General features: G+C 33.9%; 2 protein-coding genes across 2 annotated transcripts; one reads left to right on the top strand and one right to left on the bottom strand.

The window, feature by feature from the left end:
* Positions 1-6,452: 6,452 nt before the first annotated feature.
* LOC132048074 (probable purine permease 4) lies at positions 6,453-8,169 on the bottom strand. Its single transcript, XM_059439013.1, has one exon. The coding sequence runs from the start codon at positions 7,923-7,925 to the stop codon at positions 6,681-6,683; it is 1,245 nt and encodes a 414-aa protein (XP_059294996.1). The 5' UTR covers positions 7,926-8,169; the 3' UTR covers positions 6,453-6,680.
* A 12,879-nt stretch (positions 8,170-21,048) lies between these two features.
* LOC132038415 (DNA replication licensing factor MCM6) lies at positions 21,049-26,960 on the top strand. Its single transcript, XM_059429088.1, has 18 exons — positions 21,049-21,214; positions 21,292-21,444; positions 21,899-22,024; positions 22,105-22,267; positions 22,599-22,792; positions 22,878-23,073; positions 23,267-23,344; positions 23,628-23,857; positions 23,944-24,058; positions 24,487-24,561; positions 24,656-24,796; positions 24,889-25,092; positions 25,182-25,343; positions 25,424-25,479; positions 25,613-25,752; positions 25,851-25,976; positions 26,272-26,402; positions 26,501-26,960. The coding sequence occupies exons 1-18, from the start codon at positions 21,132-21,134 to the stop codon at positions 26,630-26,632; spliced, it is 2,505 nt and encodes an 834-aa protein (XP_059285071.1). The 5' UTR covers positions 21,049-21,131; the 3' UTR covers positions 26,633-26,960.
* Positions 26,961-26,984: the final 24 nt, after the last annotated feature.

Genomic DNA, 26,984 nt, shown 5'->3' with positions numbered 1-26,984 from the left:
TAAGCACTACCAATTATATAATTAAGGTATTTCTTAAGAAAATAACCAAAATGTGAGATGCGTGTATTCACATTGTATTAAAATATTCCGAAAAAAAGATAGTAAAATCGTAGTTGTCGATCGAAATAAATCATCTGTTACCAAATTTCATCCCATTCCTTCTCAAATTAGCCCTACTTACACTCAAGTTCGTCCAAATTGGTTGTTTTGGTTGTTATAGTTGGCTATTATTATTATTATTGTTATTAACAACTCATTTCTTCCATAACCGTTATTCCATTACTTTATTTTTGAAAGAAAAAAAAATAAAATATGTAAACCAAAAAAAATTGTGAAAATGATAAAAAAGAACAAATATCCAAAGAGGAATTGTCAAGAAGAAAGAGGTAGAATTGAATTTATTTTGTGTGGTGCGGGGGGTTGTGTTGAGTTAGTTTCGATTTGAACTTTATTTGGGGGTTGTGAAGTCAGTGATATAAAATTGTATATTATTCTTATTTTATTTTTAATTGATATATATAAATATATTTTTTTATGACAAAAGACAAAAAACTACGAAAAAATTTAAGAAATATTTATAAATTAACTTAAGTTTAATTATTAAAGTGAGTTTTCAAATAAATATTTTTATTGTTATGTATAAAATATTTTATAAAATGAATACATGTGGTGTCGAGTTGGTTTGGTTCGGTTTGATTTTTTTTAGCTAAAACCAAACCAAACTAATTATGGTCGGATTTTTTTTTTCCAACATCAAACCAAGGCAAACCAAACCACTAGTCGGAATTTTTTCTCGATTTAATTCAATTTTTCGATTTGATACGGTTTAGCGGTTTACTTTGCACACCCCTAGGTAAAACTATAGCTCCGCCCAGGAGGCAAAGCGTCACATCAACGAAGCTGCAGAGAATCTATTAAGCAGAGCATGGTAACTGGTTCCATTACCCAGCCGCACATTTTGGCATATAACAAACTGGCGTGCATGTCCTTTTATCTAGTGGCAATACACACTCTCCCCCTACGGAGCATCGTGAATTCGTGATGGAACATATTCTGTTCATACTCCAAAATTGATAAGAAAATGAAGTTCTAATTTAACTCAATTTCCTCAAAAGTTAAATCAAAAGGTGATATGATGATTGTTTAAAACTATTGTCATATTATCAACCGATGTGGGATTACTAACGCCCCACCTCCCTTTCGGCAATTAGAGCTTGATCAAGATAGTATAGCGGTCCAACATCGGGGGAAACAAGAATGGAGGAGCTAGGTTCTGAAATCATGTTAATTAATAAGACGGACATTGGGCAGAATTCAGCCGCAAATGCTAGCTCAAGATATGAGGATTAATTAGGAGACAAATTGAAATCCTACCCACCCACCAATAGGGGATGCCCACATAAGCAGGATGGAACTAGGGGTTCCTTCGCTAGAAAATTATATTACACTGAACATATAAGATTAAAATTATTTTTCACGCTTTGATATTTGAATTTCTGTGAAAATTTTGATTTCGTCACTGCTCCTAACTCATCTCCGCTTTTGAACTTGCTTAAAACCAATTGAATAAAAAGTAAATTGATAAGCATTTAAATGTTGAAGTTAATTAAGTTAAAAAATATTAATGAAACTATTGCTAAGGACCTTCTTGCTGATGAACTTTGTCTGGTTTTATTTAGTCTTTGTGGTTGCTGTGTTATGTTGTAAAATAACACTTTTGGACAATAATGTACCTGATTCAACTGTACACACGAAAAATGACATGGATCTTCTGATCTTCATACAGTACCCAGAAATTTGCGGTTTTACACTGGCAAGGGCACTAAGTTTTCTTCTTCTCTCTTCTACTTCTTTTTTCAAAGCTTTGGGAGATTATTGGTGTAGACTCAACTCATCACTCGATAACTAAACATAAAGATTATGTTGTGAGATACGTCAATTCCACTCTACCATTTGTTTATTACTAAATCCAATTTCATTCTAGCAATAAGACGCAAAGAAAATTATAATACTTACAAATATGAAGTGATGCGAGCATAATTTATCGTGTAGCAATCAAATCCTATATATTAATTAATACACTAAGATCAAAATGCTTCAAAACTAAGATATCTTCCGCAAGTGGAAGGCATTCTAATTCTATCATATTATGCATGCGGTAAATATCCGTCAGTACATATTTAGATTTTAGATTTCAAGCTTTTGCGTCTTTTGGATAAGGTTAAGAATAAATTGTAGAAAATAATCTTCATTGGACAATAAAACATTATTTTACCATATGCTTTTGAGGCACACGAATAAGCTCATATATAGTAAAATCATCACTGGCTGCTACACCATGAAACTCTTTTCTTATCCGAGATAGTATCAAAATAAATAAAGGCAAATCCAAAGCGCGCATATGGAAGATTTGTTTCTGTAGTCGTTTATAATTGTTATTAGAGTTACTTGATCCTTTTCGCATAAGATCAATAAAAATAATTTGGGAAATTCGCAAATGATATATAAAAAAAAATTGTAGAGACATTTTTTTTAATTTAAATTGTAAGTGAACATAATAGATCATTCCCTCTTGATTTTAACTAAATGATAATATATCGTCAAGCTTCCTAAAGTTAGTTACTAAATGTCACTGTAATTATGCGGTTGTCCAAGGGCAAAGTTTCATCTAAAAAAGTAAAAATATCTAAATAGACAATCCTAACTAATGAGAGAATTATAATCAATATTGAATTTCACATATTAAAAAATGTTACTCCATTAAGAAATGGAGTGAAAAAAGAGAACAGAAGTGCATCCTCCATAATTGCTGGTTGCTGTCACACTTTTTAATTGTGTGTACCACCTTCTTTAAAAAGTTTTCGAAACCTTAATTATGAGAAGAAAGTTTAGCCAGTGGAGCAATAAAGAGTTAATTAGGTCCGAATATAGGTTGTGTTTGGTATATGACGGAAAATGTTTTTTGAAAAATGTGTTTCTGTTTTCCCTTGTTTTTATTGCATTAAATATCTTGAAAGATGCTTTCCTTTGGAAAATATTTTCCTCAAAATAGAAGAAAATAGTTTCCCTTCAAAATTTGAGGAAAAATATTTTCTGGATCAATAAAAACAAACCAGCACATCTCCAACCTACACCGCACTATCCATACCTACCCCCGCTCACCCTCACCCCCAGCGACACAACCCGTCCCCCTACCCCTACCTCCCTATCACCCACCCACCCCACCACCTTTTTCCTACCCCACCCCCATCCCTCTCACCCCTACCCCACCCTGCCTATCCGCATCATCAGAAGTTGCATTCTGAATTCAAAACCTCATGCTATTTTAATTTAAATACATGTAATTAGAAAAACCACTTAATTATTTTCTGTCCTACCAAACACACTCATAATGAAAAAGTTTATGCATCACCCGAGACAAGACAAATGCAATCATGTCATCATACACCATCTTAACAGCCAAACCTCAATTAATCTGATTCTCACTGGCTAACAAATTAAAGGACGTTTTGATTGAGAAGTTTCTGAATAATGAAAAGGGGAAATGGCATAATCCTATTCGCAAAATGAGAAACACCTATTACCACGAATAAACGACAAATCCATATAATTTTTCTTACCTGTCCAAAAGAGGTGATTTCTCAGAAGGTCACTCAATTATCGCAATTGTAACACAAAAGTCACTTAACTTTATTTTGTAACTGGAAAGTCACTCAACTTTCATCTTTGTAACACAAGAGTTACTTAACCTTGTTTTGTAACTGAAAAGTCACTCAACTTTCATCTCTGTAACATAAAAGTCATTCAACTCATTTAGTCAACTTTTGCTGACGTGGCATTTTTTAAAAAGTTAAATCCTTATTTAATATAAACTCGCCCATTTTTACCATTTTGCCCCACTAACCTAACACGCTATCCAATGAATTTTGTGTACGACTTGATGAGGATGTCTAAGAATGGATCAGTAGCGTAAATTTTGTAGAACAGAGGATTAATATAGTAATTTTGAACAAATTCACCACTTCATGGCTCCTGCATTAACTAGGTGAATTGAAACGTTGATCATCGATGTGGCATTTACTTTCCCCACAATCACTATCAACTTCTTATGGTATTCATTGAAAAATTCAAGTTGCTTGCTCAAGGGAATTGTATTCTGAATACATCATAGATGATGAAAAGAAGAACAAAGGTACAACTAGACTCAGTTGATTTGCGTAATATTTTGTGAGTAGAATGTATAAATTTCCTTGAAGAACTGTTATTACTTGCATATAGCTTAGCAACAATGTCATAGTAACCATATGAACTTGAGATAAAATTTTAAGGCTTGATTAGGGAGGAGAATCCAGCCACGTTACCGGTAAAAAAAATTATTAGTAAAATTTCAGTCCTTGATGTTTTGTTATAAAAATCAGGAAAGCGGGTCGGTTTAGTGGGGGCGGATCACTAAATGGTAAAAATGGGTGGGTTTATATCAAATAAGGATTTAATTTTTTTAAAAATGTCACGTCAGCAAAAGTTTACCAAAATGAATTGAATGACTTTTGTGTTACAAAGATGAAAGTTGAGTAACTTTCCAATTACAAAACAAAGTTAAGTGACTTTTGCATTACAAGGATGAAATTTGAGTGACTTTCCGGTTACAAAACAAAGTTAAGTGACTTTTGTGTTACAATTGCGATAGTTGAGTGACCTTCTGAGAAACCAACTATCCAAAATAGTGACCAAAGCGCACTTCATTTCATTATAACTTACAAATATTAATGTTCCTCTCTCTCGATTTGTGTGATAATATTTGATTGGTGAAGTGTGAATCTTTCGTTAAGAAGTTTATGGTCTAAATAAGTCAAAAATATTTATATAATTATAAACATTTTATTAAAAGTAAAATGAAAACTTTAAAAATAAATTATTTTTAACTAAGAAAGTATAATTTTTCTAAGAATAAACTAAAAAGGAACACACCACATATAATTTGGGAGTTAGGGGTTAATTTATTTATGATGGTTGTGTTTGAGACTTGGTTAAATAAAAAATACTTATAAGCTGTAAAATCATAAGTTAATTACGGGAGAACAGATTTTGCCTTCTATGCACTTGACTTTATAAGCACTTAATTTTAACGTTATCAAACGTCAAAGGGCCAAATATATAATATATAAAAACTAATTTAAGTAACTTATGAGTTTAGCTAAAATAACCCGCTACCTATCTCAATAAACATTAGTTGTCAAAGTGGGGAAATGATTGTTTCCCGAAATTCATACTGAGGCAAATCAGTATGTATCTTCCAAATATATAAAAGAACACGCCACTGCCGGTTTCTAGAATTTGCTATATACTGCTCTAAGAAAAATAATCTTTCTATGTCGTCTTAAGTTTTAATGCTTTATTACATACGCAATGCATGTTTTGATAGTGCATTTGGCTTTTTTGGGTTATTGTAGGATTATTAATATACTCCATTTATTCAAGTAGAATATCCAACTTCGTCTTAAATGCGAGTATAGACAAAATAGAGCAAGCATATCAGATGATTCTTTTCTTTCTCAAAGTGATTCTTTTCTATTATCTTAACCAATTAACTAAAGGCTGGCTTGTACGATTGTTAAAACTTAAAACTACTTTGCTTTTTTCAGTTATTTTTCTCGAAATGTTTCATTTCTTAGGGAGAAAAAAACAAGTAGCACGAAGTAACTCTTTTATAAATGTCTAAATATATTATATATGTATATAGAAAGATGGCATATCTTTCACTCTGAGGAACTATCTTTGAATGATTCTCATATATACTCTCCTTGAATTTATCCTGAAAAGGGGAAAAAGAAGTTGCCCCCAAGTTTAAACTTAATTGTCGTACAAAACTCACATTAAAGATATCAATCATTTTTGTCCCCTTCTTTAACTCATGGAAGTGGATGAGAAGTCATTTATGTTGGTGATAAGATCAATAATTTAAAATATAATTTAAGTCATACGCATCAGTATTAATTTTTTTATATTATCAAGTTAAACAAAAAATATATTTATAGACAAATTTTCTTAAAATGTGATATTTGTAATTCTAAAAATATAACAAATTAACTAATCAAAACAGGTTAACGTGATCAAATGGTAAAAAAATTCTTTATAAAGACACTATACATAACTTAAACTTATTAAATAAAGATAAGAACAAACATTTCCATTTTATTTTTTGGTCAAAAGCATAATTAAACAATTACTCCCTCCATCCCAATTCGTGTGTGACACCTTTCGAATTTCCAGAGTTAAACGAGTTTTTCTTTAACCGCTATTTTTTCATATGCCATTTGAATATTGCAATTTTTTTTTATGTGACTTATAATATTTTTTACGTAATTTTCAAATATGTAAACTTTATTTATTTTTAAATCCTAAATTATATACTCAAATTCATAGTCAAAACTAAGATATTTAAATCTCGAAATTTGAATTGCTCCATATAAACTAGGACATAGAGAGTAGTAATTTACTCTTTAGTCCTTACTTTTCCATTAATTAACATTGAATACAAACACTTGTTACTGATGCCCCCTACTAATAGTATGGCTACAGAGATAAACCAGCCACAGAACACCCCTAAATCGAACAAAACAAAACAAAACAAAAACAAAAACAAAATAGAGAGATACTATTTCACGTGATAAGCATCAGCCTTAGGCGTTATACGTTACAATCTCTGCAAGTTCCATGAACTGATTCGGTTGATGATCACTCTTCTGTAAGGAATTTTCAAGTTCTTTACTATGGTTCTCTTCTTCTTCGTTCTTCATTTTAATATAAATGCCATAAACATATGAACAAAATCCCCATAAACACAACAAAGTTGACACAGCTTTAAGTCCACCAAAATGATCCCTATACACCAATACCCCTCCCAATACATTTATCCCCATTATCGCCGTCATGCAAACACCTCCCGTTAATGACGTTGTCAAGAACACCATCCCAGCCGTACCCATAAAGCATAACTGCCACGTCACCACGTTAAACCCCACCGTTAACCAGTAAGCCTTTGGGCCTAAATCAAACACCTTTATGCTCTCCGTCTTCATCTCCGTGAAACCACCGTCTATCGCCATCCCTACGGTTGCTAAAGTTGTCGCCGCCATCTCCATAACCAGTTGCATTTCAACAACCATAGCGTAACAGTAAACTTTACGGTATATTTTCTCCATGATAGGTAGGTAAAAAGCGAACAACAAACCTGCACCTACAGTTGAGAAAAAACCTATAAAGTACTTAGCTTTTGTTAACCCTATTGGTTTGTCGTGGCTTGAACCTAAGGCTAATAGGACTGAACTGAGGGTGAGAAGGATGACACAGTTCAGGTTTGCGAATGTTACTTTTTGCTTTACTATTATGACTGAAGTGATGAGAGTAAAGACTAGCTGAGTGGACAAAACTAATGAGTTTGTTGAAACAGGAAGATAAGAGTTACCCCAAGAGTAGAGAAGGTTGTTGAAACCTAATAAAAAGCCTATGAGGATTGAGAGGCATAAAAGTTTAGGGGTGAAACCAGTGAAGGGCTTTCTGTGGGTGCAAATCTTGAAAAGGTAAATTGGGAAGAGAAGAAGAGGAAAGCCAGCACATTGTACCCAAGTGGAAACCCATCTACTGCCACCTTTGTGATTGAAGTAGAATTTGGAAAGAAGACTAGACGAGACAGAACCAACGAAGAGACACATGTAATTGATTCCTAGTAGAATCATGTAGTAACGTTTGCCTCTTTCTTGGTCTTCATGCATTTGGGGTTGTCTGGTTACTCTGCCACCTTTGTTGGCGCACATGATGATTTTTGCCAGTGTTCTGCTAAAACATGATGGGAACTTATCATCTGGCTCTTGCTGTTGCTGTCGGTGTTGGATAAGCGTTGGTGGTTGTCCAGTTGACAACTCCATTAATTTAACTGACGAAAAAGAGGAAAGCTAATTGGTTTATGGAAATGGAGATTTGGAAGCGGCGGAGAAAAGATGAAGAATTTGTGTTGTGTTGTGTTGTGTTGTGTGACAGATGAGAGGAATGCCTTTTTACACTGAGCGGCTAGAGAGTAGTGAGCGCCCAGTGAGTTTAGCTATACCAAAAGACATGATAAGTTTAAATTCTAAAGGGTCGTTTTGTACATAGGATATATGAGGATAATAATCTACGGATAAAGTTTGAGATTAATCTTATCTCATGTTTAATTTGAAATATTAATTGATTATAGAATTACTTGTACTCTAAAATAATGAGATTAGTTATCTCGTGCACAAGGTGGGATATCCCACCACATGGAAATCCACCATTGTACTAAACGACCCCTAAGTTAATAATGACTAATGGTATAAGTAATAATTAGATAAATAAAGTTTAATTTCTGGACATGATAATATAAAAATATTTATATAAGAAAATTACTTATAAGATAATTGTAGAATAATTTCAAATAATGAGTTAAATTATATTGAGTGGTTAAAAAATGTAACACTATCAATTATGCATATATCTCTTTTTTTTAGGAATTTTTATTTTATTTTAACTAGTTATAAAAGTTTGATTTTGGGGAAAAAGTCCTCATCTTCTGGAGGCCAAGACGATTTCTTTATTCTCATTAAAGGACTTCGAGATGCTAATCAACGACGGGAATCGAACCCGCGTATGGTGAATTCACAATCCACTGCCTTAATCTACTTGGCTACATCCGCCCCTTGCTCCGACAAACATTACATAGAAAGAAATTTTCAGTCATTTCTTGATGTTCGGTCTCCACTCTCCATCAAATGGGAAAAAAATGATCTGTGCATTTATGAGCTTTGTTTATCGAGAAGCGATTTGGCTAGGTAAAGCCTTGTTATCGAGGAATGTTCCTACGTAATTCACATTGATAAAAGAGGATTTCTTTTAGTAGTGAAATGTTGGTATCAATCTTTAATACATAAAAGTTTCATTAAAATATAAGGCCAAAATATAACTTTGTTAATATTATCAGTATTATTTTTCTTTAGGAGTGTACTATATAACTTCGAGAAAGTATTTTTCACCAAGCGACCATGTACTTTCTATAAAACATTTTTCCCTTAAAATGACTTTTTATGAATCTTAAACGACACACTCAAGTCTCAAAATACCTGAAAGAGTTAGTTTTTATCATGCGATAGAAAACTCATGTGTCAACTTTAGTTGGATGACTTTTTATTACTTGGTTAATTACTTGGAGCCAAAGGATACTTGGAGCTAAAGGATGCATTGCTTGGAGCCAAAGGATGCTAAGATGCCAAGAATAATTGAAATGTCTATGTAGTACACTTGGAGCCCAAGTCATTGTTTGCCTATAAAAGAAGAGTCAATTCTTCTTTGTTGATCATCCCAAAAATTCATAAATCCGTTGTAGTGAGTAGAGAATTGAGAGAGTAATTCTCTTAGATGTAATTGGGATCTCTCCCCATTTTTTTGTTAATAATATAAACGCAACTGTTCTCTGATGGACGTAAGATCATTTTGATCATAACCACGTTAAATCTTGTGTTATTTCTTTTACTTTCCGCTAACAATACCAAACGACGTATTCAGTGCATAAGACAGAGACCTTTTGGCTTATCATAGGGATAGGGAGAGTGATCGACTGTGCTGTAAGTTAACTCCAATGGTTGTAAATCATTCAAGCAAAGGGATATGCATTTTTACCAGTATAAAATGAAGTATGAGAACTTTACGGGTCTTAACTTCTATCCTCATCAGAACTTTGAGGGCTTGGTTGTACAAAACAAAAACAATAAAGCATGCCCTGACAAGAAATCAGCGTCATGAGATTTTCGGTTTTGCCCGCTTGGCATTACATTATGTGAATTAAGTTCATCCAGTTTAATACTCTATCCGTTTGAAAAAGAATGGCACTATTTTCTTATTAATTAGTTTTAAAAAAAAATCATTTCTCTCTTCAAAAAATTTGTGTTCAGCTCGGACTAAGCGACCTTAGACCAAGCGGTCTCCGGTGAGTGGGACGCGCCTTGGTCACAAAATTTTATAATATATAAATAAAATGTAGGAATAACATTTTTTTTTTTCATGTCTTAGTTAGGAAAGTAGTTTTAAGAAGTTATATTTCTAATGATGTCATAGCAAATACATCTTTGAGAAATGAAAATTCGTTCAAAAGTATTGTGTAGTAATATACACTTGAAAGGAATTTCATCTTTGATTTGTTTATTTGTTCTTTTTTAATGTCTCTATCGCTTACAAAAATTGTTATGTGCTCTCTTCTGGTCAATCAAACTCGTTACTATATAAATTGAAACTGATATAAAAGTATTAATTTCTTAACAAATTTGGTGATATTAAACACTTATGTTTCAATTCTATTTGTTTTTCTTCCTTAGCTTCTCGTTGTATAGAGAGGGGAGGGGATCGTGGCAACGTGGGGGGTAAGTGTTAGTATTTGTAATTAGTGGCGGAGCCAGAAATTTTATCAAGGGGGTTCAAAAATATAAAGAAGCGAAGGGAGTTCAACATCTACTATATATATATAAAAAAAAAAAAAAAATAACCTTATTTATGTAGTATAATTTTTCGCCAAAGGGGCAGCTCCGCCTCTGTTTGTAATCCAACAGCCCTAGAAGCATGCAGAAGTTAGGAGGGAAGAGACAAATTAATTAAGGGAAAAGGGTCAAAAATATCCCTCTACTTTGGAAAAAGCGCTAAAAATATCCTCCGAACTAATTTTGGATCAAAAATACCCCTCTCGTTATTAAACTTTTCAAACATACCCCTCTTTTAACAGAAATATCCAATCCCCCCAAATAACCATTTTTTTTTACCCAACCCAATAAAATATTAACCTCTAATCCACCAAACAATACCCAAGCGTTCCCATCCCTGATGTTAAAAAACTGAATCCCAGGGGGTTATTTATGAAGTATGGTTGTTAAAATCGTCAATCAACAACTCCCAATATAATGAATGTCAAGTGAGAATTAAAAGTCTTTAGAGTCAATTTTTTATTCCAAACAATTTTCTATACTTTCAACTTTCATATTGATACGTTTATCTCCACTTTGGGTCCACTTAGCTTTGAATATAGTAGAATTCACATTCTTATTACAATCGTGTTCAAATGAAAGAGACGTAAGAACTAATTGAAGAATAGATTGTGGAGAAAGTTGATAAATTGATAGTTCACCCAGATTCAGTTTTTTTGGCTTATCATTAATAAATTGTAGTAGCACAAGAACTAAGCATTTAAGAAATCATATTGTTGTTACAGGGCAGAGCCAATAAGCTCCATCTTTTACTAGCAATCACAGTAGAATTGCTTTACATTATTTAAACAAACTTCAAATTACAGGAGAGAGAACACTTGTTTTTTGGCAACAAATGCACTCTTCAGTGGAAATTAAGTTATTACAAACACTAAATTTGTAAAACATCCAAAGAAACAAGCCAAATCCTCTTGCCTCCTCCCCCACCAACCCCCCAATCACCAAAATGAATCCAGCAGCATACAAACTATGGATATGTAGAACTTCGCAGAAGACTATTGCCAGTCAAACATTTCGAAAAATTAATATAACATGTGGAATCATTCTTCTTGAAATGCTTTGAAGCCGCTTTCAGTACCTTAATATCACCTGGGGAACGTTTGGGTATTGTTTGATAGATTAGGGGTTAATATTTTATTGGGTCGGATAAAAAAATGGTTATTTGGGGGGATTGGATATTTCTGTTAAAAGAGGGGTATGTTTGAAAAGTTTAATAACGGAAGGGATATTTTTGACCTAAATTTAGTTCGGAGAATATTTTTAACCTTTTTTTTACAAAGTAGAGGGATATTTTCATCCTTTTCCCATCAATTAAAGATAGTGTCAGTGTGTGAAAGGTTACAAAACAAAAAGAAAAAAGAGGGCAAATCCTTTTAGCCCAAATGGAAACGGCTGCATCTGGTAGTTTTATGTTGTGGATTAGCATTGATTAGTTCGTTGGTCTTCTCCTTCTGCCATTTGTAAGCTGTTTTTTTCTCCTTATCAATTTTAAAGCCCACATTTTTCAGCAGTTGTCAGTTTTATCCATCTGGACATGTCTGATGTCTCTGTTCCCCTCGTGACCTTTTTCTTTATCCGATGTTTGATATTTGTGTTGGACTTCAAATTAAGTAGGCGTTTGGCCATGAAAATCAAATATTTTTCACTTTATTTGAAATTTTGAAGTTGAAGATGGAGTTGTGTTTGGTTATAGTTTTTGCTAAGAATATTTGAATGTCAAGTGAAAAAAGTGAAAATATGTTTTTGACTTTTTTCCATTCCAACATATTATTTGAAATTTTTCAAATCTTTAATTTTCATTTAAAGTGAAAACGTTTTCCGGAAAAAAGTAAAAAATTCTTATGGCCAATCGGGTCCTTAAGTTAAATTGGTATTGTATAATAAGGCTCATTTAAAAAACTTCCCATCAAATAAAATTTCATAATCAAAGTTCAAATTTGATAACTCTAAGTAAAGATGAATTAATCATATTGATCCCACAATAATTCTTGACTGTTTAATTTTTTTTTTTTTCCCGTATTGTTTAATTTTCTTTCTGACCAACCTATATCTCACTCAATGCATAGTCCTCTTTCTATGCATCCTTAATTCTATACAACTACAAGCACATCCCCAGATATGTCTCTTTAAAAGGAATTTTTGATCCTTATTTCCATCAATTCAAAAACAATATAGTGTTTGAAAATTACAAAACAATAAACGTATTCCGCAAAAGAACGGCATGCATTATTTTATTCAAAAATTCAACGGACAATAAAGGTTAACGGTGGAAAGGGCTGCATCCAGTAGTTTTATGATTAATGGATTAGCATTTTGGTTAATTAATGGTTTCAATGTTCCTGCCATTTTTAAGTTCTTTATTTTATCCTCATCAATTTTAAAGCTTTATTTTATTCAGTATATATCATTCACTAAGTCTTTATCCATCTGAACAACTGATGTCTCTCATTCATCCCCATTTTGACCTTTTTACAAATTTAGTTCCGATGTTTGATAGACCAAATTTGTGTTGTTTTGACTTCAAATTATGAAGTATGTTGTTAAGCGACATATGAAAATTCTTTTTTCATATATGAAAAGACTTTGATATATAAGCATTAATTACTAGTAGTTATTGTTGTAAACTTAAGACATTGTATCTTTAATTTCATTTGGGTCTTAACCATCTTGCCCTTTAAAATGTATAACAAAATGTTGAAAGAATATATAATTTCCCAACTACAGGTTTTGTTTTGAAATTGAAAAGACAACTTTATTTAGCTAATCAATACTTTTTTTTATAAGTTTAATCAATATTTTTTTAATCCTAATCAATTTTTTTAAGGCTAATCGTTTTTTTTGTAAGGCTAAATACTTTTTTTAAGGGTAATCAATATTGTTGGTAAAGTTTTATAATTACATCAATATTGTATTCGTAATTTGAAGAATTCTTTAAAATTTAACTTCCCATCAAATAAAATTTCATAATCAAAGTTTTAACCTGAATTTGTAACTATGAGTAAAAGATCAATCAATCATTTTGTATTCTTTATCCTCACAATAATTCGTATTAACCATAAAACGTTTTTTTTTTTACCCTTCAACACCGTTAACGTTTAACTTTTTTGCCTTTCTGAATTTTTTGAATAAAATAATGTCTATAGTCCTCTTTCTATGCATCTAGTTCTATAAATTTTCAAAAAAATGTATTATTTTGGTGAATGGGCTGAAATATATATCTTTTAAAAGGAATAATTAGGATAATGGGTCGAATTCGTTCATGTACAATCCGAAATATCTTAGTTTTCTCATTAAATATTTAATAGAGCTCTAACATAAGGTTAATTTTAAATTATAATTCAAAACTAAAGAGTAAATTCATATACTTTTCTCCAATATTTTAGACATGTTAAGTTGCTCAGTTAATTGCAAGGGCAAATACAAGACGTTTTAATCAAGCCTGAAGAGTGACTTTGCCAAAAAAAAATTGGAGATATTGCCATCGATAAGATATTATTTGCACCCGTAGCCCATTTTCACCTTGCCGTTTAAGCTAAATCTAATATTTACAAAGCATTTAACCGAAAGTCAATATTAACAAACGGCAAAAAGCATTTTGTCTTTGTGGACCGAGGAGAAAGGGGGCTCGGCAGGAAGAGGAATGTACCATGAGAGAATCAAGGAGGTCAACCTCTTTCAAATATACAACATGGATTCTGGCAATGTAGCTGGACTCTCATGTCGATCCGAATGAATCATCCTTTCCTTGGAGATAAACCTTTGCCTGCTAGGCAAGAGGATAGCAAGTTCCAAATTCTGTCTCGGTAGGACGTATATTTTTATTACTATGAAATTCATAAATGAAGTAGTTAATGGTAGGATTACCACTATCCTTTTTGTAGTGACGAATCTTGTATGTGTTCCTAAGAAAAGGAATTTGTCCATTTTTTGGGGTCTTAAAGGGGCGTGGAAACGCATAAGAACGGGGGTTCAAACCCAAAAGCAAGGTATTTTTAGCAAAGGGTAAAAGTTAAAGACCACCAATTTGAGGGACAAAAATTAAAGACCACCCCCAGCGAAGGGCAATACTGCAAATTGCCCCCATTTTTATGTTGTTTTTCTCCTGATCAATTTTAAAGCCCACATTTTTCAGCAGTTGTCAGTTTCATCCATCTGAACATGTCTAATGTCTCTCTTCCCCTCATGATCTTTTTATTTTTTTTTAATTAGATGTTTGATATTTGTATTGGACTTCAGATTAAGTAGGCGTTTGGCCATGAAAATCAAATATTTTTCACTTTATTTGGAATTTTGAAGTTGGAGTTGAAGATGGAGTTTTGTTTGGTTATAGTTTTTGCAAAAAATATTTGGTTGTTTGAATCTACTGAAAGTGAAAAAAGTGAAAACATATTTTTAGGTGTTTTCCAAATTCCAAATATAACTTCATGGCCAAACATTGATTTTCAAATAAAGTGAACGTTTTGTGGAAAAAAGTGAAAAATTCTTATGCCAAACGGGTCCTTAGTTAAATCGGTATTGTATAATAAGGCTCATTTAAAGAACTTCCCGCCAAATAAAATTTCATATTCAAAGTTCAAATCCAGTAAACCTGGCTAAAGATGAATTAATCATATCCATCCCACGATAATTCTTGATGGTTTACTTTTCTTTGTGACCTACCAATATTTCACTCAATGCATAATCCACTTTCTATGCATTAATTCTATACAACTACTAGCACAGATTACATCCCCAGATATGTCTCTTTAAAAGAAGAGGAATAATTAGAAAAATAGGTCGAATTTGCTCATGTACAATCCAAAATATCTTAGTTTTTTCATTAAATCTTTAATAGAGCTCTAACATAAGGTTAATTTTTTATATTATAATTAGTTGACATATATTATGGGATGCTTCTTATTAATGTAAAACTCCTTTGAACTTCCATAATTTGAGTATATAAAAACAAATATATTAGACAAAACAAAAAAATAATATAAGTGAAAAATATGCAGGAATGAACAAACTAAAACAGAAAAAGAAAATGCAAAAGAAGAATCAATGGTATAAAATAGTTGCAGACTTGCAAATAATTACTTAGTTGGCCAATTCAAATGATTTTCACACGTATTAGCATTTCTTTTGCTTCATATTGTTAACGAAATTGTTATTAAATCTTAATTTCTTGTGTTTATTCTTTGACATCCCTTCCCGTCCCCGTCCCACTCTCTTTCTTTGCCCCCACTGGACCCTCTCATTTTGTGCAATTCTCTTGTGGTTTCTATAAATATTCATGAGGTTTTTCGAAAAAGTGAATCGCAATACTTATTAGGTTATTCACGAAGTATTGCATTTTTTAATTTAGTATTAGTCATCGTTCTCATGCTTTAGCTGAAGGAGGAGAAGTGTGTCGAAATTGTTTCAAAGATTTTACAAAGCGCGCATACATTAGTATACATATTAATTAAAAATATAAACAAATAGTTAGAAATAGAAAAAGAAAAAATTGAAAAATCTTTATGTGGTATCCATCTTAGTACATTAGTTGAAAATTAGTTGTTGAAGGAAAAAGATGAAAGCAAAAGATAATCTATTAGTTGAAAATTAGTTGTTGAAGGAAAAATCTTTATGTGGTATCCATCGTAGTACATTAGTTGAAAATTAGTTGTTGAAGGAAAAAGATGAAAGCAAAAGATAATCTTTTTTTTTCCTTTTATCTTTTGGTAGCTTGATTTTAATGTTGTGCATCAAATAAAATAGGAAAATAGTGTGTAAAAGTCTAAAAAGTTCATTCACCAAATTTGACAAACTATCATTTACCAAAAAAAATCTCATTTCTATTTTACATTGATATTGCTATTCCACTAACATTACAGAAAGGAAACATATTTAAGCAAAAAAAAAAATTCTAAATGATTAGTCTCGCTGATCATAACAAAATTGGGATAGATCATAAAGAAATATGTACTCAACTACAATCAAATAAATATATAACAATTAAAGAAATTTAAACAAAGCTACTTGAGTCTTTCAACTCCTTGAATAATGTTATTAGTTGTCAATATTGATCTATAAATACATGTTCGTCTATATAAATATTGATTTAGCCAACCCGATAGAAATGATGGAGAAAACAATCACACAATGCTTTTTCGACTGTAAGATGGAATACATACACTTGATAGAATAGAAGAAATGCTGGTTTTGCTGGGAATCCAAGAGGCTTTAGAACCTGCAAGACAAAATAGTAGAAATTGGCATTGCTCAGTCACATTTGCTAATTCTAATCATACTTTAACCTAAAAAAAAAAAAAAACTTAAATTTGTACTCAGAAGAAAATATACTCATATATAACTACATAGATTGGACAAAAGAGGTGCTTGCCAAGCAGTTATGCACTAATCAACTTATGTTCGTTGGATTTATAGTAATGGGTCTAAAAGTTACATTCGAGGAAGTGAATAGTGGAATTTTAATAGGCAAGTAAATGCTGCAAGTGGGAGAGAAGAAGAACTACATAATGGTAATTTAAGATGCAAGCAAATACTACAAAATGGCTCATACTTTAGAGAAAAATGTTAATTAGGAAGAAATTAATAAGTGACTTTTGAACTTGTTAATACATTATTATTTATACCACATAAATGGAAAAATAGAGAAAATTTCAAAAAAATGAGAAAAAAAGATAAATAGGAAAGGAAGCCATAGATAGGTGTCACATCACCTTGTCTATGCCTAGCTTTATATTATATATAAATTCAAAACTAAAGAGTAAATTCATATACATTTCTCCAATATTTTAGACATGTTGAGTTGCTAAGTTAATTGCAAGGGCAAATCCAAGACGTTTTAATCCAGTCTACAAAGTGACTTTCCCAGTCTTTTTTGGAGATATTGCCATTGATAAGATATTATTTGCACCCGTAACTCATTTTCACCTTGCCGTTTAAGCTAAATCTAATATTTACAAAGCATTTAACCGAAAGCCAATATTAACCAACGGCAAAAGGCATGTTTCCTCCTCCTCTTTCGTTAAAGAAGTGAATTGCTGTTCTTAGGAATCAAATACTATTTTCCATTGATTTCTTCCATTGGTGGGAGTTTTTGTCTCAATTAATGGTGTTGGCATGGCGTCAAAATCAAAATATCTACAAGTCCAAGATTGGTAAAATTTCTTATTATAGTGAAATTTTGTGCAATAAATAAAAAGATTCTTGAATACAACAACATGCTTAGTGTAATCTCGCTAGTGGAGTTTGGGTTAAAAAATATTTTGAATCAAAACTCTTATTTAACTAAGTACAATACCGATTTACTTTTTGGCAACCCTTGAAGAAATTTTCCTCGCATATATTATTAGTAACATCAGAAACATAAATACACTCGAAAGTAGGATCCTTCGACGACATAAGGAGAAGTGGATTTGGCTGAAGTTTAATTACATATGCCTAAATACATAAATTTCTAAAGTTAAGTCATGTATGTCTCCTGGATTGTCCTTGTTCTCCAATTTTTCCCAATAATTCCACAATATTAAACCAAAAAGCCTAAAGTTTCTGTCACATATATCTAAAGTTGTTACGAAAATTACTAGAATTTTTTTCTAACTGGTCATGACTTAAATAGGAGTCCTAAAACTGACTATATGTGCACTTTACCATTGATAAGAGAGTGCCTTTGGGCTTTGCTTTACCGGTTAAATTGCATTTTTTTTGTGCGGATTGTCCTTCAAAGGCACCGGTATTTAATTTTTGTCCCTCGAATTAGTGGTCTTTAATTTTTTTCCTAATACCCTGAGGTTCTGGTGTCACAAGGCGTACTCGGTAGAATGGGAAACAACACCTGAGTTCGAGTGATTTCTAGGAACACGGCTACGGCACGATCTGATGAAAGAAGTGAGACAACCTTAAATGTCTTGTGGTCAATCGTTTATATGTGTGGCGCGCACACACATATAAAAGTGACTCCACCGGACACTAAATCCCTAAGACAAAACCCTTCGATACCAGCTTTGTCACGCCCGAACCATGGCACTCGAAACACGCACTTGCCTATTACATATTGCCGAATCATCATGAGGCATAACATGAGGGGAATATTGAATGCTGATGAGCCTTTATAAAACGTGAGATGTCATAATAATTTAATGAAATACTTGTTTAAATCATAAATGCGAAAATAACATGGATTGAGCCAAAAGATGGCTTAACGACTCCGAATGTCGACATAACATACAATTGTCTAGTCTATTCTACCATGAGTCCGACAAGATGCATAACTAATAAATTAAAGATAACTAACTAAACCCCGAATGAGATGGGGCTCGCCAACGAGCCAGCAAATCCTACCGAGCGTATGCGGCGTAAATACGTACCGCATCGTGAAATGCAGCCACTAAAGTCACGTCGACATTGAATGTCTTGGTATAAAGCAACCGAAAGAAATAATACGGGACGTAAGTAATAAAGATAAGAATCGAACGTGAACCGAAACTGTTAGAAAGTGAACATGAATACATATATAATATAAAGCATGAGTAAAAATATCATAAGTAGGAAGAGCAATAACTTATAACCGATCCATGGGTGCACATCGATTAAATAAAATATGAAAGGATCCGGTCATTATAGAATCATCCGGAACATGAGTGGATTAATCCTCATCCTAAACGTAGTTTCGGTCTATCCAAGCCCTGTCAACTCCCAAAAAAACATGAACATGTAAAATAGTGCTGGATTGTCCTTGTAGTATATCATGAAACATAACTTGCTTGTACATGGTTTTCATGAATCATAACTTGGGCTTTTGCTTTTTCAAATCATAACTTGCTTGTACAAATCATAACTGCATGGTTTTCATGAATCATAACTTGCTTGCATGAACTTGTAAAAGTTAGTATTTTGCTAAAAAAAATATCATAGTTTATCATAACATAACATGCGTGTAGAACCTACGGAAAGATATATGGGTTTTTCATAGATTACGGACGGATTCTTAATAATCATAAAGAAATATTAAGAACACAATGATGGAATTATAACAATTCATACTTAGTATAATCATAGACATGGACCTGTGGTTATCATGAGCATGGCGTAAAAACCCTAGTTTTCATGGAGAGTCATAATTTATGGATTATGAGGCGTGGGGAAGAATAACAATGTTCCCACACGTAGATAGTAACCCTACATACCTTAATCGCTCCAAAACTTGAAGAAAAGTCTGAATCTTTGAAGAAGAATTCCAAAAGCTTTGAATTTGGAAACCTTGAGAGGATTTTCACCGATTTTCGTAGCTACTGTTCGTGGCTCAAAGGGTACTGTTCTGGACGTCCAAATCCAATCTCCACCGTTCATATTTTAGACTTTTGTGTTATGAACACTCAGTTAAAATTTGGGCTTGATCCAACGGTTAGATTATCGGAAAATACCAAATTAATATGGCTGGTCGGAATGAAACTCAACAGAAAAATACTAAAGTTTTCTCCAACTTTTTACAACTCTTGATATTTATAGGATAACAAGATGGATGGATTTATTCTAGTCTTTATAAATGATAAATCTTGTAGAATACAAAGGTTCTTCATTAAAATATTTACCTTGGAGGAAACCTTAGGAAACTAGATTGCCAAACTAAATTCTTGAAAGTTTCTTGATTTTCTTGATTGCAAGAATGAGTTTCTTGCAAGATTGAAGTGCCTAGGTTCTTTAGGGATGGAGGTAGAGAGAAAAAGAATAGTCTCTTAGGGTTTAGAATAGTGTTAGGGACGTTTTTATTTCATACAATTATAAAATAAGGAGTCCCAATTCGAGTAGGAAAAGGCTAAAAACGTAACCCAAAATCTGAAAATTCTGCTCCGACCAGTGATAGTAAAACAGGCATAACTCTTAGGACAGAGCTCCGTTTGAGCTCCATAAGATACCGTTGGAAAGCTATTCCAAAGGGCTACAACTTTCATGTTTTAAGTTTTCTCAAATTATCAACTAATCAAGGAGTTACGGGTGCCCGAAGTAAGCTGGTCAACCACTTTGGTAATACGTACAAACTTTCAAATTTTTCTCTAAAACTCTAACGTTACGAGTCTAACATGAGTTCTAAGATACGAGGTGTTACATCTGGATTCGAACCCTAGCTCAGTGTAAAAAAAAAAAAAAAAAAAAAAAAAAAAAAAAAAAAAGAATTTCGCAAGACAGGCTTGGATTCGCAAGACAGAGTTATGCATATACCTTGAAACTCTGTCTGAGGCCTAACTTTGCTACGGAACTCTACCTTGAGATTTTTGTTTTTGACTGAGCCGGGATTCAAACCCCAAACCTCATGGTATTAGCTGAAGGACAAAAATTAAAGACCACCAATTTGAGGGACAAAAATTAAAGACCAGTGCCTCCGAAGGATAATCGTGGAAATGACCCGTTAAATTGGACTTCAGAAACCTAAAAGGGCCCAAAAGCCCATGTGATACGTAGGATTAATTTGGCGGGAACCCGAGAGCAGCCGCTATATCATTTTCCCGCCTAAACCCCTCATCATCTCCATATCTATTTTGTCTCTCTCTCAAACTTCCATTTTGTTTCTTGATCACTTCTTAAGATATCAGAAAATTAAAAAAAATGGACAGCTATGGTGGTGGTGGTTACTTTGTGGACGAAAAAGCAGTCCGTGTCGAGAACATCTTCTTGGAATTCCTCAAAAGGTAAAGGGCAAAAAAATTGTTTTGAGATTTTTATTTTATTTCTGGATCTGACATTTTTTTTAAAAAAAAAAAATCAGTTTTCGAGTGGATCCTAACTCGCGTGAGCCATTTTACGAGTCGGAAATTGAAGCCATGAGACCTAATGAGTCGAACACTATGTTCATTGATTTCTCTCATGTTATGCGCTTCAATGATATTCTCCAAAAGGCCATCTCTGATGAGTTTCTCAGGTATTTTTCTTTGGGAAAATTACGCTTTATGTCTATTTTTGAAAATATTTAAGCCATGTAGCGGATACTTTGAGTTTGTTACCCGATTTAGTTCATATTTGTGTATAAACACCTTTTATACACTTTATACATGGTTGATACATTATGTATAATGCTTTCCCCCAGGTATAATTGTTACCCAACTTAGCTCATATTTGTGTATTAACCTTTTATACACTTTATACTAGGTTGATACATTATGTATAATGCTTTCCCCCAAGTGTAATGTTGTATAATATTGTATATTGAGCTGTTTGGCGCAATAATTTTCAAAAGCTGTATATTTTTGAAAATTTCCCGTATTTCTTTTTTCACTCTGTATTGTAAAGATGAAAATTTCCCGTATTTCTTTTGATTTTTCATTTTCACCGTGTATCGCAAAGAAGAAAAGCTCAAACTTTGAATTTATTTGTAGATTCGAATCTTATCTGAAAAATGCTTGCAAGAGATTCGTGATGGAACTGAAGCCAACTTTCATCACAGATGATAATCCTAACAAGGACATCAACGTCGCCTTTTACAATCTCCCCTTGATTAAGAGGTTCACTTCAATATAAACCCTGCTCCTTTTTATGTGCTTATAATTAGTCGCTGTTATCTAATTTGGGTAATTGGTATCAGATTGAGAGAATTGACTACTGCAGAGATAGGGAAACTGGTGTCGGTAACTGGAGTGGTAACTCGTACTAGTGAGGTCCGACCAGAGCTTCTGCAAGGAACCTTCAAATGCTTGGACTGTGGAACTGTGATCAAGAATGTTGAACAACAATTCAAATATACCGAGGTTTGGTTTCCTGTTCATTTATCTGTCAATAAGGTGTCAGTTTTGTTGCTGTTGGTTCATGGCTACTTAGTATTTTGCCTTGTTAGTTGGGAATGCTCTCAATGATGTTGAATTTATTTTCTTTTTCCCTAATGCAAAGCATAATGGAAACAAATCTCATACTGTGCTAAAGAAGAGAAACTATTGTGTCATAATCCGATACCACAATTTAGAAGCTCACAATTAACAACACCACAAAGCTATACATAATGTCTACTACTTTTGCTACTCGTTAACGTTTCTTGAATGTTTATCACCTTTTCTTTAATATTATTTTCGTATGTCTTTGTAGCCCATAATTTGCATGAATGCAACATGTCAAAACAAAGCAAGGTGGGCATTACTTAGACAAGAGAGCAAATTTGCGGACTGGCAGAGGGTCCGAATGCAGGAGACCTCCAAGGAGATACCAGCGGGGTCCCTTCCAAGATCACTTGATGTCATTCTACGCCATGACATCGTGGAACAAGCCAGGGCAGGTGACACGTAAGTACAATCACTTTATACCAGTAGAGTGACCTAGTACTGTACTTGGATATGTTTCATTCTCATTGGTGTGCTTCTGTTGCAGGGTCATATTTACTGGTACAGTTGTGGTGATACCTGACATACTTGCACTTGCCTCTCCCGGGGAGAGAGCTGAATGTCGCCGAGATGCATCTCAGCGAAAGAATGCTACTGGCGGTCAAGAAGGTGTGAAGGGTCTTCGGGCCTTGGGCGTGAGGGACCTCTCATATCGATTAGCCTTTATTGCCAACTCGGTTCAGGTTAGTGACACTTTGGAGTTAGTTAACTTCTATTTCTGACTGGGACCTGATAAAGGGGCATCTCCTGTTGATTCCTTAAATTGAACCTATTTGAAGTTGTAAGAGTACACTAGTTGTTTGGAAGTGCAGTACCTCCTTCTACTCTTTACTCTACATCTAACATACTGATATTGGATGCATCTTGTTTTCCCAGATATGTGATGGCCGAAGGGACAATGACATCAGAAATAGGAGGAGAGATGTCGATGACGATGAGAATCCACAGTTCATGGTTGGACTTTCTTTTGTCTTTTTCATTTTTCATCAATCAAGAAACATAACTAGAGTATCTGGCATATATTTCAGTGTACATAGCTCAGCAGTTTTTTTATGGTTCATGTAAGCAATCACAATTGGGAAGCTTATCCTTGTACCAATAAGAGGCTATTTCCCATAATCCATTGATATGTAACAATTGCATCACAGTATGCAAGCTCCTTTTCTTTTAGTAATGTGCTTGTCAAAGTCTTGATATATTCAGCTGACTCAGTTTTGGTCAATCACTCTATTGGCAGGCCGAAGAGCTAGATGACATCCAACAGATGAGGAGAGCTCCTGACTTTTTCAATAAGCTTGTTGAGAGTGTTGCCCCAACTGTTTTTGGTCACCCAGATATCAAGAGGGCGATACTGCTCATGCTTTTGGGTGGTGTTCACAAGATTACTCACGAAGGCATTAATTTAAGAGGGGACATAAATGTTTGCATTGTTGGGGATCCTAGCTGTGCAAAATCTCAGTTCCTCAAGTGTGCTTTCTTCTCTTCTTTCTAATTTCTTCAACTTGTCTCCTAGCAACAAATGACTAACTTCTGCTACTTCATCTATTGCCTAGATACACAGCAGGTCTGGTTCCTCGATCTGTCTATACATCAGGGAAATCCTCGTCTGCTGCTGGGTTGACAGCAACAGTGGCCAAAGAACCAGAAACTGGAGAATTCTGTATTGAGGTAGTATGCATCTTTTTCTGTACTTTTGTCACAAAATTGGATAATTTATTGAACAGAGTATAAAATAAGTTAGATGCATTGGGAAGTTTAAAAAGATGTCAGCTGTGATGACATGGAACCAATAGTATGTGACTATGTTATCTGCGCTCCAAGTCCATGAAGCTCATCTAGATTGTGATTTTGGCGTGATGAGACTTTGATTTATTTCACTCTGCAGTTGATCAATGTGAATATCTTTTTTTTGCGTGGGGCGGGGAAGAAGTTTTTGCAAATTAATCTGAAAATGAGTTATCCTTCTCAAAAAAAAAAAAAAAAACCGTAAATGAGTTAATCTCTCTAGACAACTCTGTTGAGTTAATTCTTTTTCCATTTTTCTTGTTTTTATTATCTTATCCCATATCCTAATAAGTCTGCTTTATGCTATTTAGGCTGGTGCACTAATGCTTGCAGACAATGGTATCTGTTGTATTGATGAATTTGACAAGATGGATGTTAGAGATCAGGTATTTACCCATCGTGCCATCTCATTTCTTCAGCACTTCTGTTTACTTTTTAGCAAGTTCGGGTCTGATACTGGAGATGTCTGCCATCTTTAAGGTTGCCATTCATGAAGCAATGGAACAGCAGACAATAAGTATAACTAAAGCTGGTATACAAGCAACATTGAATGCCCGAACTTCAATTTTAGCTGCAGCCAATCCCACTGGTGGGCGCTATGATAAGACCAAACCTCTGAAGGTGACTTACTATTGTGCTTGCCACTAACACTTCATGATGCTGGGTTTGTTTCGTCATATCTACTTGTCTAATGATGGTGTTTGCTTGTACAGTATAATGTTGCTCTACCTCCTGCCATCCTTTCAAGGTTTGATCTGGTATATGTTATGATTGACGAGCCTGACGATACCACAGACTACAATATTGCTCATCACATTGTGAGAGTTCACCAAAAGCGGGAAAATCCAGTTGACCCTCCTTTTAGCACTGCGCAAGTGAAGCGATACATAATGTATGCGAAAACACTGAAACCTAAGGTCTGTGATGCGCACCTTTGTCTGTCAAGGTTGTAGTAGATCCAGCTATCTTCTTGCTGTTGTATTGAAAAGAATTTTGTATTGCCCAGCTATCTGCAGAAGCTAGAGAGTTGTTGGTTGATTCATATGTTGCTTTACGTCGAGGTGATACTGCTCCGGGGAGTAGAGTTGCCTACCGCATGACTGTAAGACAGCTGGAGGCGTTGATCAGACTTTCGGAGGCTATTGCTCGAAGTCATTTGGATCTTCAGGTGCGAGAAGTGCTGAATTTTCATGTTGGTTACTTAGGAAATCGTTGTATATGTGCCCTCAACTGTGTATTTTGGGATAGGTGGAACCACGTCATGTACGAATTGCAAAGAGATTGTTAAAGACATCGATAATCAGGTATGAAGAAATGCACAGCACCTTGCAATGAAATGTAAAATGGATGTAAAACTGGATGTATGCACTAAATGTCTGTGAACCAAAATATACATGCGATTAATGTAGATAACTGGATGAGTCATTTTTTATGCAGTGTGGAGTCTAGTGAAATTGATCTATCTGAGTTCCAAGATGAGAATCGCGAAGATAGTGTTGGTGATACTGAAAATGGTGCTGGTCAAGGGGAAAATCAACCAACTGGAGCTCCGACTGAGTCAGCATCTGGTAATGCAGGTATGCAATATTCAATTGGTTATGTGAATTTATTTTTTAGGATCTTCTTTTCATAATGCAGAGAATTCTTATATCTTGATTTTGTTATCCATGTGTAGAAAATGACGCTGGAACTACAAGCAAGCAAGGAAAGAAACTAGTCATCACCGATGAATATTTCCAGAGAGTCACCCGTGCTCTTATTCTCAGATTGAGGCAGCATGAAGAGACTGTAACACAAGAAGGTAAAACAGTGTGCACACAATTTACAGAATGTTTTGTTTGGAGTTTCTAGCAAAACTTGAATTGAAGTCGTAAAATACTTGTTTGAAGTGTTCGTGGTACTTAAATTACCACTGTGACATGATATAAGGGGAAAACGTTGAAAGGGAAACAACAAATAAGACCAGTAGGATCAAGTAATAAAAGCTTGAAAAACATCGATTTGCTAGGGGAGAATTCAGTTATAATCCGAGTCACAAGACATTTTTCTTTTGTTGAATGTGGAATGCATGCTCATAACCATTTAAACACCCGCAGGGACTGGGTTAGCTGGAATGAGGCAGAAAGATCTTATACAGTGGTACGTGAGTCAGCAGAACGAGAAGAACAGCTACAGCTCCATGGAAGAGGCAGCAGCTGAAGTCACAAAAGTGAAAGCTATTATAGAGGTGAAAGCTATTATAGATATATATGCATTACAAATGGTCTTGAGTATTTTTTTTTTCAAGCTCAACTGATTATTTGGACCATATGTATGTTGTGACAGAGCTTGGTACGAAGAGAAGGCCATTTGATAGTTGTGGATGATGGTAGACAAGCAGGCGAGGATAGTGGAAGGCAATCATCATCCAGAAATGACAGGATCTTGGTAGTTGCTCCCAATTATGTTGTAGATTGATTTGGAATTCTTGTCAACAGGACGGAAAATCTGGGACTTTATGAGCTCAAAGGCCTAAAGTTGCTCAAATCATTTACTCTACTAGGATGGTGAGATTGTGTTTTATATCGAGAAAGCTGAGATCTTACACCTGTTGTGGAAATGTGCTACTATAGGAGGCTAACTGGTTTAAGTTAAATTGATTGTTGTACTTCAGCTTGGGAATGTGAAGTTATCAAGCATATCTGTACTATTATTTGTATTTGTTTATGCTGTATGCCAAGTATCAATTGACGTGCAAAAGGCAACCATAGACTCAAAACGATCAATCTGCTTTAAAGTTATGCTTGGTTATTGCCTACTCTCTTGCCCA

Source organism: Lycium ferocissimum, chromosome 2 (assembly GCF_029784015.1).
Source record: "Lycium ferocissimum isolate CSIRO_LF1 chromosome 2, AGI_CSIRO_Lferr_CH_V1, whole genome shotgun sequence".
In the NCBI taxonomy this organism is placed as follows: Eukaryota; Viridiplantae; Streptophyta; class Magnoliopsida; order Solanales; family Solanaceae; genus Lycium; species Lycium ferocissimum.
The sequence above is the reverse complement of the archived record's forward strand: the minus strand, read 5'-3'. Positions and strand labels throughout refer to the sequence as shown.

Coding starts and splice junctions, on each gene's coding strand:
- LOC132048074 (XM_059439013.1), bottom strand. CDS start 7,925: ATGGAGTTGTCAACTGGACAACCACCAACGCTTATCCAACACCGACAG.
- LOC132038415 (XM_059429088.1), top strand. CDS start 21,132: ATGGACAGCTATGGTGGTGGTGGTTACTTTGTGGACGAAAAAGCAGTC. Junction 22,268..22,598: donor AACAATTCAAATATACCGAG/GTTTGGTTTCCT, acceptor ATGTCTTTGTAG/CCCATAATTTGCATGAATGC. Junction 25,480..25,612: donor TTAAAGACATCGATAATCAG/GTATGAAGAAAT, acceptor TTTTTTATGCAG/TGTGGAGTCTAGTGAAATTG.